At 34.9% G+C, this 12,919-nt stretch overlaps 1 protein-coding gene across 1 annotated transcript; it reads left to right on the forward strand.

The window, feature by feature from the left end:
* The first annotated feature begins 2,620 nt into the window (after positions 1–2,620).
* LOC129242110 (adult-specific cuticular protein ACP-22) lies at positions 2,621–6,518 on the forward strand. Its single transcript, XM_054878668.1, has 4 exons — positions 2,621–2,761; positions 3,340–3,528; positions 3,650–3,746; positions 5,670–6,518. Exons 1-4 carry the CDS (start codon positions 2,621–2,623, stop codon positions 5,804–5,806), a joined length of 564 nt encoding a protein of 187 aa, XP_054734643.1. The 3' UTR covers positions 5,807–6,518.
* Positions 6,519–12,919: the final 6,401 nt, after the last annotated feature.

Genomic DNA, 12,919 nt, shown 5'->3' on the forward strand with positions numbered 1-12,919 from the left:
TTCTGTTGTGGACCTGAAACATTATTAGTTAAATAGCTTCTAGAATCACTAAAGTAGTTAAATCACTTCTAAAGAAAATAATAATCTTAGATTACTTCTTACGATGAAACTAATTCCTTGGAATTGAATATATAACACAATTTTTTTACCTGTGCATAGTAATTGTTTACTAAGAAGAATTTGAAAACCTTGGAATTCTAAGCTTCCTCAATTCGAATTCAAAAATTTGTTTTCGCTTCAAACCACCGTCTTAAATGGGTTTTGAAATGTTTGCATTAATGTGTAGGCACACAATCAAAAATTTGTCCATATTTGAATAACAAAAAGGAAAATATGATTATTCAAATTTATAGGCCACTTGTTCTGGTGGAATAAGTAAGAAGATTTGGAAATTGTTTTCAGTGGGACAGTGAAATAACGTAATTTTTTCAAAGTAGTTTTTTTTCGATTTAGCCTGATTTGCAGACGTGTTGGGATCTAATGGCGATTTTTAACGAAATTTAACAAAATAATTTTTTTTTCGATTATGCTTCATACAAATGGCTTCGAAGTACGGAAAGCCCATTTGCAACCCTTTACTGCATGAATTAATAAAGCGTTGAAAAAAAATTGTTTCACTGTGGAAGTAGCTTTATTTAATTATCAATAAGACATACAAAAAGAAAAATAATGAAAAAGTTTTACTTTTTTTTTTTGCTTCCATGCTTGATCCTATGAGTATGTCCTTTTTAAGGTACTAATATAGAAATCTTTTAAGCAACCGAAATAAATAATTTTTTTTTTCAAATCTCTATACTGAACTAACCGTTAAATATTAAAAGAAAAAAATGTGCGTAATAATACGTTCATATATGCATTAATCACCTATAAATCCACCAAATTAGTCTACCTGTTCACATATGGCGGATTACCTGCAAAATTGACAATCAGCTGTCAATACTGTATTGAGAGGTTTTTCTTCATAGAAATTATTTTGGTGGAATATTTCGGTGATTTTGGTTTCTTTAATTATTATTAACGATATGAAGAAAATACAAGGAGAAGGAATAGCTAATTTAATTGCGCAATTGGCTGCTAATAATACACAGTTGGAGAAAATCCGTATGCGACGTTTACTGAGGTTGCAAAAAATTATCGCAGCAAAACGCAAGCGAAATTCGATATTACATTTTATAATAATAAGTAATAAGAGGACAAAACGTTTATGAACACACGCTTTTTTCTGTAAAATGGATCCCTAATTAATAATATTTAACAAAAATTTCATTGGAATTATGTTTACAGACCTGTTTTCTTTGCCGGCATCCATTTCATTCAATTTTTATTTTAATGTTTTTCCTTACGTACGTAATAATAATTATCGACCCACTTAAACTGTAAAATATTTTAGTTTCCGTCCATCGCTTCGTCTATACATACAATAATTCAAATGTCTTAAAGATGCTTGGTAGCGACTAAACACCCAAAAAAGAGTGTAAGCGCCAAATATACATTCGAAAAAATTACTCTACCTTTTTTTAAATCGAAAGCTGTTCAAAGTGGATAAAAGGGAAAACATATTGATATTTTTTAAGAAAATTTGAAAAACATATACAGGGTATAGAAAGTTCGAATCTGCTCGAACTTGAGACACTTCCTTATATGTTTTAATAAATAAATAAATATGTAATACAATTTGGGGACAAAATAGCTTAAAAACTGGGGAGTTCGGCGTACCGTTTAGTTGTTGGAAATAGTGCAGATGAAATAATCTTTTTTAGAAATTTTAGATCAGAACATATGAAGGCATAAGTTACACAAAATAAATTTCGTAAAAGTTAGTTCTAAAGTGCATTCCATCGCGACATTTCGCCGTTTGATGTTTTTTGTTGTTTGTTTGAAATAAACTCTTCTCTCACTCTTCTAAAAGATTTACTTTTAAATTATTTAGGTATTTAACAATTCAGGCAGCGACTCATTACGGAGAGCTTTTTCGAAGATTTTAAAATGATGAAAATAATTTATGTTGAATGATAGTTTGAAGTGTTGCCATATAAAAAATACTACAAAAAAGTACTGCAATGGCAAGCACCAAATCAAAAGGCAATGATTAACAAAAGTATCCCATAATTACTTGCAAGCACAGGTATCGGGAAATCAAGAACTGTGGGCATGCAACATTAAATGATAGAAACAGCGGCCACTGCTTGGAAGGCAAATGCAAACGTCTGAGTGTATTTTTGATATAAAAACTTTTAATAAAATTCTTTTGCCGTTCGGAGCAGAAGCTCTGGCAAACCCCTAGCAAATGGGAATTATAAACCTCAGCTATCACCAGCAGATGCGGTATTACGCTTTAAAATCAGATGTGTTGGATTCCATTCGCACGGCATGGCCATCGTCCTATCTGCATATGAATTGACGCTCTACATATGTCGTTGAATTTGCCGTCACTAATACACAAAGGCTTATACATACATATATATTCTCGTATGTACATATCGTCCGACAATCCTTTTAGTTTTAGTTCGTCTATGGATTATTTTACTTATTAATTGGAATTATCTTGTATTGTCTTTGTTTTTTATTTTTTTATTTTTAAAGTACTGCTACAATTTAGTGGTCAGTGCTCCAGTTAGCTATGATACGTTTCACGAGCGTTGCATTGGTGTCTGATCGCTGCACCGCACGCGAATTAGCAAGTAGACGAACCGAGATACTATTCGTGGATTCCAATCCACATGCTGATTTCCCATATATTTCCTGGAAGTACAGTCTTGAAGTAACTTTTATCGAAAGAGGAGATATTGGTTGAATAATTAAACCCATCCCAGAGCGATCCAGCAAATCTACCTCGATCGCTCAATCATGACTTCTTACAACCATTGTTTGGAGCAATAGTTAGACACTAATGGTCCATAGCAGGGATATTGATTAAGAGAAGGAGGAGAAAATCAAATACTCCCAACCGATATTTGTCAACTTAACCCAATTTAATCTTACTCAGTATGAAATGTGGGTGTTTGCTGGTCTTTTATGTACAAACGTGCTACTAAAAGGTTAGAAATTGTAAATATTCAAGAACTACAATTTATTATTGTTAACTAAACTTTCTGTCTCGTATCTGTAAAGGAGGCGTATTTGGCATTCGACAACACCGAAATTCTGCCACATGCAATCATCTAATTCGAATTAAATGTAAACATTATATAGTTCACAATTTTTATCACAACGAGTTCTAGTTAATACTCTGCTGGCTATCGGTCAAATTACTTTAGAGAATACTCCTTTTCTTTCCTTCTTTTAAACGATTTTTTGGTAACGTTTTTTAAAAGCTTTTCTAAATTCTCTAAATTTCAGTATTTGATCTTCGCTTCGGCTTTGTGCCTTACCATGGCTTCACCAATCGGCCACTACTATGAGGAACAGCATGCTGGCTATGAGGAAGTAGGTGGGCATGATCTGGAAGGCCTTCATCAAATCGATCGCGTCTCTTTGGGCGAAGAGCACCATGGATATGAACATGAAGAAGAGCATGTTGACTATTACGTAAGTTCAACTACATATATCTATTTATGCAGTTTAATGTATAATATTCATAATAATGCCCATGATAAGCTCAGATACCTTAATACGTAACATTAATGACTGTTCACTTGTTGCATTCTAGGCTCCACCGAAATACGCTTTTAAATATGGCGTAAATGACTTCCATACTGGAGATGTAAAATCACAGCATGAATCGCGCGATGGGGACTCCGTCAAAGGTTTGTAAAAATATTAGTCAAAAGCGTACAGAATAGATTTGCCAGATTGAAAGCCACTCGGAGAGCAAGAGAAGCCCAGCTAACTATGACCAAAAATCTAATTAGAAATTTTCGTAATAAAAACATCAAAAAAAAAAATATTATGAGGTTAATATTCCTATGCAAATATTTCAAAGCAAATCTTCTTTACAATTGAGAAAATTGTTTCCCTCTTATTAAAAAAGTCCATCTCTTCATTATTATAGTTTTGGTTCCTTTTATAAGAACTTATTTCTCTTAAATTCAATAAATTTTGAAAAAAATTATCTCACGTGACAGAAATAAAGGTTTTTCCGCAAAGTAGTGAACAACTTTCTCGATCTACTTAAGATTGTTCAAAATCCTACCTTGAGATCTACGTATCCCAATATTCCAAATATTTTTTTATTTGAAGTTTTTCGAAAAATTTCCAATTCACATGACCAGAGTGGCTCTCTAGGTGAAAATGTGTACCGGAGCACTCGTCAAGACGACTTCCTCACATACATATCTATTGATAGATAGACACACCGTCTTATTATTCGTTCACCATCTTATTCATTATTCGTCAGTCACTCAAAATCTCCGATTCTTCTAAAATTAGTACGCCTTTGTTGTGGATGTTTTCAATCTGTCGATCCTTACACTTTTTTATAACCTAGCAATGCCACGCTAGCCATGGGCGAATGGGTTGATGCATGACTATCATTCGGGAGTGGGTAGATTCGAATCTCCGCGCATGAAACAGCCAATTGATAAAAAACAGTTTTTTATAATTGCAGTCGCCCCTCAGCATGTACATAATGGCAAACCTCCGAGTGTATTTCTGCCGGGAAAAGCTGCTCACAAAAATATCTGCTGTTCAGAGCTGGCTTAAAACTTTAGGTTCCTCCATTTGTGGGACAACATCAAGACGCCCACCACAAATAGGAGGAGAAGCTCGGCCAAATACCCAGAAAGGGTGTACGCTTCAATTATTTATTTTACAACGTCGTGCAAGGATTATATTCTTGTCATGATGAAATTTATGAACGAGCGAGATTGGAATGTTGATTAAAAATTACCATCGAATTTCTGAAGCGGTGGTGGAAATTTTAAGTTGTTTAAGTCAGTTTAAGTCAATGGACGAACTTTAGTCACATTCACTATTTAAAGTTTACAGCCATAAGTTTTCCACACAAATTAATCGATTAAACGAAATTGGCAGGAATTGGATATCTTTCAGTTCACATTATGACGAGTTTCATGTAAAAATGTTGCCCTACACTGAAAAAAAAACAGATTACTCACCTAATAAGTGAAGGCTTTTGACCATTGCAAGAGCTGATACTACTCCGATAGATTTTGAAAGTATCAGGTTATGCCCCTACTGAAAATATCTGTACATGGTCAGACGACGACCGTTAATAATACTTACATAAATGTGTGACAACTAAAAGCAGTTTTCATTTGGAAGCGTAGAAAACTGTAAGATTATCAAATTGTAGGAAGTAATACAGAAAGTAGTCCCGGGAAAGGTGTCTCCCCAGAAGGAGAGTAGGGACTGTTTTAGTGGCCACACACTCGATGCTTGTGCGAAAGCATTTTGAACCCTATCATACCCACGAAAACAAAAAAAAAACAGATTTAGGGGTTAGTCGTAGTCGAATGAATTCGAACTTAATTACCATTTGGTTTCCCCGGGTTTGAGTTCCGCAGTAGGCAAGAAACAGCAATAAAAGTTTATCTTCATGTCAAGTCCCTGCAGTTGTGGCACAATATCTCGACGCATACCACAAGTTGCAGGAAAAGTTAGGCCGAACACCGAAAAAAGGTGGTATGCGTCAATTAATAATACGCGCAGCACATATCTTGAACACAACATTATTAAGCTAACAGATTATTATTTATCTTTTCCATTTCCAGGACAATACTCGTTGGTTGAACCCGATGGCTCTATTCGTACTGTGGACTATTCAGCGGATAAACATAACGGCTTCAATGCCGTTGTGCACAAAACTTCTCCTGTACACCACGAAGAACACCACGAAGGACACTACTAAAGGAACTGACAAAACCGAATAATTGTAATTGAGGCCAATCAAAACATTAACAGCAGAAATGTAGTAGTTAGTTGTAACTTCAAACTGAATTAGCTAAATTATAAAATAAGAACAGTAAATACATAGAAACACGGAAAACACAATGGGATTACTTTACAGACGCAGTTAGATTTTCATTACTCAAATATGCATACTTCATCCGCCATCTTGGGAGGGAAATAACATGACTTTATACTATTTTAAATACCTTCGATTTAATATTAATTTTTCTTGTATGAATTGTGGTGAGAGTTTTTTACTTATAGAGTTTCCTTTGTTTTTTACTATTTTAATTGAGTTTGATGCACTGTGATAACGTTAATATTCTCATAACTCGTTCGAGTGTTCATTACTATAACTATTGCCATTAGCACCACTGCCAGTAACAACAACACCACTTTAACTCATATGTATGTAATATTAATTTACTGAAATATTAAAATGTCATTAGTCACTACTTCTAACTACTTACTTTAAACTATCTGCAAACTCATGAATTTACCCACTTTAACTCGAACCGGGCATTGAGCCTTGTACGTACGCGCATAAAGGACTTGAAAGACTTGTCGTATGGATTATAAATTTTATTTGTATTCTCATATCTCTTTATATTTTTAATAATAGCTGTGTTCAAACACTACATCACTGAAGACTTATTGCATGTAATTTTATTTCCTTCGCATTACTAATGAACTCATAATCGTTGCTTGTTTTCAAATACCCGAAAATAAACTATTATCTTTAATTTAAATTTATTGAAAAGAAAAAATCTGATAGAATTATAAATAGTATGTCTTAAAATGTATTATCTCCATGTGCTGTATGCTTTTCTATTAGTGGAGTGTGAAAACAAACTGGATAATATGCAATGTAAATTTAATAAAAAAATTAATTCACTTATTTCTTAAAATTGTTTCACTTTTGAATGTCGAATGTATCGAATGCGGTGTGTGGAATTAAGGATTTTCTGAAAAAAGGTAAGCTCAAATTTTGTTCCATAATTCTGTGGTCGCAAGCACAACTAGGTCGAAAATTTTGCCTACAAAATATGTTCTTTTTTATGCCTGTTTGTTATATAGAAGTCAATAAGTTGAGTCAACCTGTTTGAATCAATACTATTTAGGATGGGAAATTCACGTAAATATAGAGTTGTGGTAGTAGAGTACCGTAGTAGATATAACCAGATTCATTCTTAAGTCGATTTAGGCGGTTATTGCTTGTGATCATAGAATTCAAATTATTGTGACGAAAGACTTAAGCGACGAACTTGTGTGGGATTAATAGGATTGTTTGGTGGCGACCTATGTCAATGGACATTCACGAAAATCAAAAACTGTCGATGTGTAGCCAGCCGGAATGTGATAAAAAGCGAGAAGTCAGTAAACTTAGGTATACTCGCATACACTAATAAATATTTATAGCTTGGCTCGCAACATGTCACTGGCAGTTATGTAAACGCTCTGGCAACGCCTGCGTTGATTTGGTTTTCCCATATCATTGAACCTGCACTTCAGCATATGGGCGACTAGTTGGCGAACAAGGAAAGCGAATGGTCATATCGGGAAATAGATAAACGTATAAAATAAAAAAGAAAAAAAAATCAAATACACGTCCACTGCAAATTCGTAAATTGCACAAACGCATGTTCATACCTACTATATGTACATAAATATGTAAGCAAACCAAAGCAACCACACCAGCTACTAGTGCATCTGCTTGTATGTGGTACAAACTACCGTTGGTTGCCGTTTCGTTGGCTCGCATTGCATTGCGTTTATTTGTTAACGAGTTTTTCTGTTTTTGGCTCTTATCGAGTTTTTGGCGTGATTTTCTCTTTTTTTTAGTGAAAACTAGCAGGTGGTCTGTTTGGATACACCAGGGGCGCTCGCTATGCGGCGCATGCGCATGTGTGACTTTTACTTAATGGCTTGCAATGGACGAGGTGTCCAGGCGATACCTTGGTAATTGTCGTCTGGAAAATGTCTACGTCGTATGGCGAAATTACTTTATTTCTTATATATTTTTTAATTTACGCCAAACAAGGAAACATTGGTTGATTTAGTGAACTCTACCAGCAATTTGCCTGGAAAATTTATTGTTGCTGAGACAGAGCTCACCTTATATGTTTAAGTGTACATTTTTTACACACATAAAAAAGATTAATAATATAATTTCCAGGTTACAAAATAGCTCAGAGAAATCATTATATTATTTATTTATGAACAAAAACAAGCAGTGCGCAATAAAATATTTGTAATTTACGGAATGGTTAAATGCTTCAAAATGCTTTTACAGAACATGTTTACTACTTTTTGAAAATATTTATGTGCATGCAAGGTCCAGTGAACTGGACGAATAGGGGATAGAGTAGATAAGAGCAAAACGAATCCAAACAAGGGGATTTCGCTGCAACAGCTTTTTTTCTTGCGTGCTCGTGGTTTGAAAATCAAAGTGCCCTACTTCTTTGTTGTCGTATTATTTGTTTGTTTACATTGTGAAATGTTGACATTCGAACCACCAAATTGGTGAAACAAAACTCATGCCAATGTAGTTATGCTCTTTCTAAGTCACCTTCTATGAATACGCCTTGACCTAAGGAGTGATGCACAGAGAAAAGGATATACACGCAATATTGTCTTTGTATTCTCTTGGCTGTTTTTCCAATTTTGCACTATCCTGAGAATATTTCCAGATTTATGTATTTTGCTACCTTTTTTGTGCCGTTTAGTACGTAACTTCCCCCATTGCTCATCGGTAAATCTCTATTGATTTATTTGGACTTGGTAATATTCTGGCCAGTATATGCCAAAGTTATAAGTAGTATTTTTTTTTATGTACTTGGCTATAAATTCATTTCATTTTGCACAATAACGGGTCGTCATATCGATTAACAGTTCTGGTCGATTTTTCGGCTAAAAGTTAAGTTGTCAACAACTCGTAGGTACTATTCGACCGATTTAGTATCGTACGTCTTTGTCAATTCCTCATGAAAGTTAAATGTCAACTGGAGACAAAAAATATAGCTTGTTGCTCTAAAAGTCCTGTTTATCATGGAACTCTCGCTTTATGCCTCTACTACACCGTGATGAGTTTCCTTTTCGTCGACTTCATCTTTTTGAATAAGGGAAAGCCACAGGGGTTACAACATTGGTTGCAACATCTTGCAAAGCCAATGAGAACTGAGCCGGCGCGTTGTTGTGGTGCAGGATCCACCCATTCTCAGGTGGCGCATGGTAAATGGGTGACCGCCGCCGCTCCAGGAAGACAAAATATAATTGTCCAGCCACTGTACGTCTGGTAGGAACATATTTATGATGAATGTTGGCGCAGATATCGAGAAAAATCAACAGACTTTTTCACTCGTTGCTGACTTTGTTTAGAGGTGTCTTTTATAGTAAGACAACTAGTCCTCACATTTCGTTATTACCAGGCTTAAATATTCCAGTCATTTTTGAATATTTATTTGAATTTAATATCGTATAACAGCATTTCAGGAATGGAACTATGGAATTTTTCTGGCAACCTGTAAAAGCAGCTAAATTGGGGTTTTCTTAAACGTTCCCTTAAAACATTTGTAACATGGATTTGTAGCGCTTTCAATATCTTTCCAACGGTACCTATTTCGCAAATTTGGACACCAAGTAAAGAAGTTTTTGGAAATAATCTGATTTATCTGTTTTATAAGGATGAAAAAATAATTAGAATTGCGGGACTGCGTATTTTTTTATACCGTTTCTATAAAAAAAATGACAACATTATGTTTGATTTTTCATTTTATATAGTTGAAATACAGCTGCCTTTGGTTGGTGACTATTCCAATTATGACACTATAGATGTAAATGATTATATAAGAAATATATATTGGTCGTTTTTGAGCTCGAAAAATAACCCTGAAATCTCGTAAAATACTTCACTTGATCAAATCTTTAATCTATAGTATTATTTTAAAACATGGCGCTTATTCTGACTAAACTACAACACGTACAGATATGAAATATATATCATAAGAAAGGTTTTGATGAGCATATTTCCGGAAAATTATAAAAATTAAAATTGGTTAATTTGTTCAAAATTTTCATATTGATAACAGCGATGTCTATGCAAAGCGGGATGACACACAAATATACGCATATATGTATATGAGTACGTTTGCTTTGTTCAGCTCTCTTTCAGCATTGTATGGGCAAAGAACTCTTTAATCTTTTGCGCGATATTCACCAAAATGAGACGCCTTTTGGTGGGAAAATTATTATTCTGGGTGGAGACTTTAGGCAAGTTTTGCCTGTGGTACCGAGAAGTACGCGAACTGGCATAGTTCGTAATTGCTTAAAGCGTTGCTCTTTGTGGAAATTTTTTAAATAATTTAAGCTCACAATCAATATGCGCAGTCAAGAACCCGACTATTGTAGTTTTCTTTTGCGCATAGGACACGGCGAAGGGCAAGACAATGCATCAAGAGTAAAAATTCCTGATTAAATTCTTTAAAAAAACGGAAACCTCATTGACTGGATTTTCCAACCAAATAATGGAATAATAGAAATCGATAATTTAAAAGATCGAGCCATATTATGTCCAAAAAATTATCAATGTGCCATCATAAACTCGAGTATAGTCAATATGCTACCTGGTCAAGAGCGCACATATCTCAGCGCTGATACGATTGTTTCACAAGATTCACAAGATCAGGTAAGATTCCCTGTGGAATTTTTACACTCCCTCAATTTTTGTGGAACTCGGCCGCATAAGCTTCAATTGAAAATTGGAACAGTGATAATGTTGATTCGCAATTTAAGCCCAGCAGAAGGATTGGTGAATGGCACACGACTTATCATAAAACAAATGCATCCGAATTTTTTGCACGCGGAAGTGTTATGCGGAGAGGCTCAGGGAAGGCGATTTCTATTGGCTCGTATAAGTTTGCAGCCGAGCGAAACCACACTTCCTTGTACGTTGAAGCGCCGCCAATTTCCCATTATAATAGTCTTCGCCATAACAATAAATAAGGCCCAGGGGCAAACATTATCAAGGGTGGGGCTTCATTTATAGGAGGATTGCTTTGCTCACGGCCAACTTTATGTTGCGTTAAGCCGGGTTAGATCCTGGGAAAATATACGAGTTCAATTCAACTTGACGTTGAATGTAGTTTATAATGAAGTAGTTAAAAAAAAAAAAATTACTGATTTAACTGAAAAAAATTTTAAAAATGTTATATGGATAACTTCTTACATATTACATATGAATAAAAATATACACTTTTCTAATCATCATAACTTTTAATATATAATATAAAAGTGTCACATATGCTGTTTACTTTCCGTGGGGAAAAAGCCCACCCGATTTTCGTATTAGTATTAGTATTGTATTATTTCAAGTTTTGTTCTGGTTGGGAAATTGTTTCCGCGTAATAAACCTCCCTGGCTTAATCCGAGATTATGTCCCTTAAACATGCGAAGAATAATGCTAAAAAAAATGCAACCATCAAATCTATAAGTAGATATTGACCATTCATCGATTAAGAAAAAAATTCGATTACCTACATAATTTGAAAAGTTGAATCAAAGTTAAGATCAAACGCCAATAGGTTTTGGTACTATCAACTCCAATACGGTTATCCAACTAGTTTTGTCTATGCAATTTATTTGTAAATTTTCTCAAGAGGTCTTCGATAAGTATGACTCAAATAACAACCTTTCAAATGACCAGTTGCCATTAGATATCATTGATAGTTTTACTGTGTCGCCAGATGATGTCAAACTCTGAAAAATAGTAATCGTTTTTTTAAACTACATTCAAATTTAATTTCCCTCTCAATAGCTAAACTTTTTAATAAATGTATTTTTAAATAACACCGTTTTTTTGGATCTTCGGAAGTTATGTACAATTATTTCTATTCATAAATCAAGAGCCCGTAGTAAGATATGCAATTACAAGCCCAACGTGGAACAAAGTACTTTTTCGAAGCTGTTTGATTTCGTGCTTAAAACAAAACTTTTTTATCAGGTATATTCCTCAACAGCAAAATCTCAGCATAGTTTTATGCCACTAAAATCTACCTCTGCCAATTTTACCATAATTTCCAATAAAATTAGCAACGCATTTTGCAAGATATTGATTTCGATTTAAAACTAACTTTTATGAGCCATGTGGTGCATATTGCGTCTAAACAAGATTTTTCTAATCCAATGACTTTAAAAGTGCTGTATTTTTCGTATGGCTCTACAAGATTTTCGCTTGGATACTCTGCATATCCAATGCAGCCGTTGCTAATGACTTCATTCGGAAATGTTGAGTAGGTGGGCAAGCGAAGAGCTGTGCGAAATATTAGGTGCGCAGTTAAGTTCCCGCTGTTTGTCAATAGATGCCTCCAGCAGTGTGTGCTAGTCGATTCTACAATAACATAACCTAAACATCATAAACTAAACTTAGACATATGGTAAACAAACTGCTTCGACACATTAGTGATTTTGTTTTGGTATCATATACTTTTGGTTTTGTGAAAATATCTCATTTTGTGCTGAATAATCGTCATTTGCGGGAAGTGTTGATTTTCCTCTTTCATTCGAAAAAAACGGCGGCTGAAACGCATCGAGAGCTTCGAAAAGTTTATGAAGATGCTGCTTTAAGTGAAGCAACGTGCCGAGATTGGTTCCGTCGCTTCAAAGACGGTGATTTTAATGTTGACGACCTTCCTCGTGAAGGAAAGCCAAAAACCTTCGATGACGATGAATTGGAGGCATTGCTCAATGAGGATCCGTGTCAAATGCAAGAAGAGCATGCTTCAGTATTAGGAATTACCCGCCAATCCATTTCCAAGCGATTACATGCTTTGGAAATGGTTCAGAAAAAGGGGACTTGGGTTTCTTATGAGTTAAAATCAAGGTATGTTGAACGTCGTGTTTCGCCTGTGAACAACTGCTCCAGCGGCAAAAAGGAAGGGTTTTCTTCATCGCATCGTGACGGGTGGTGAAAAATGGATCCATTACAGCAATCTAAAGAAAAGAAAGTCATGGGGACTGCCCGGTCATGCTTCTACGTCGTCGCATCGGCCGAATATTCACGATGCGAAGGTTATGC

Source organism: Anastrepha obliqua, chromosome 3, assembly GCF_027943255.1.
Source record: "Anastrepha obliqua isolate idAnaObli1 chromosome 3, idAnaObli1_1.0, whole genome shotgun sequence".
NCBI lineage: Eukaryota > Metazoa > Arthropoda > Insecta > Diptera > Tephritidae > Anastrepha > Anastrepha obliqua.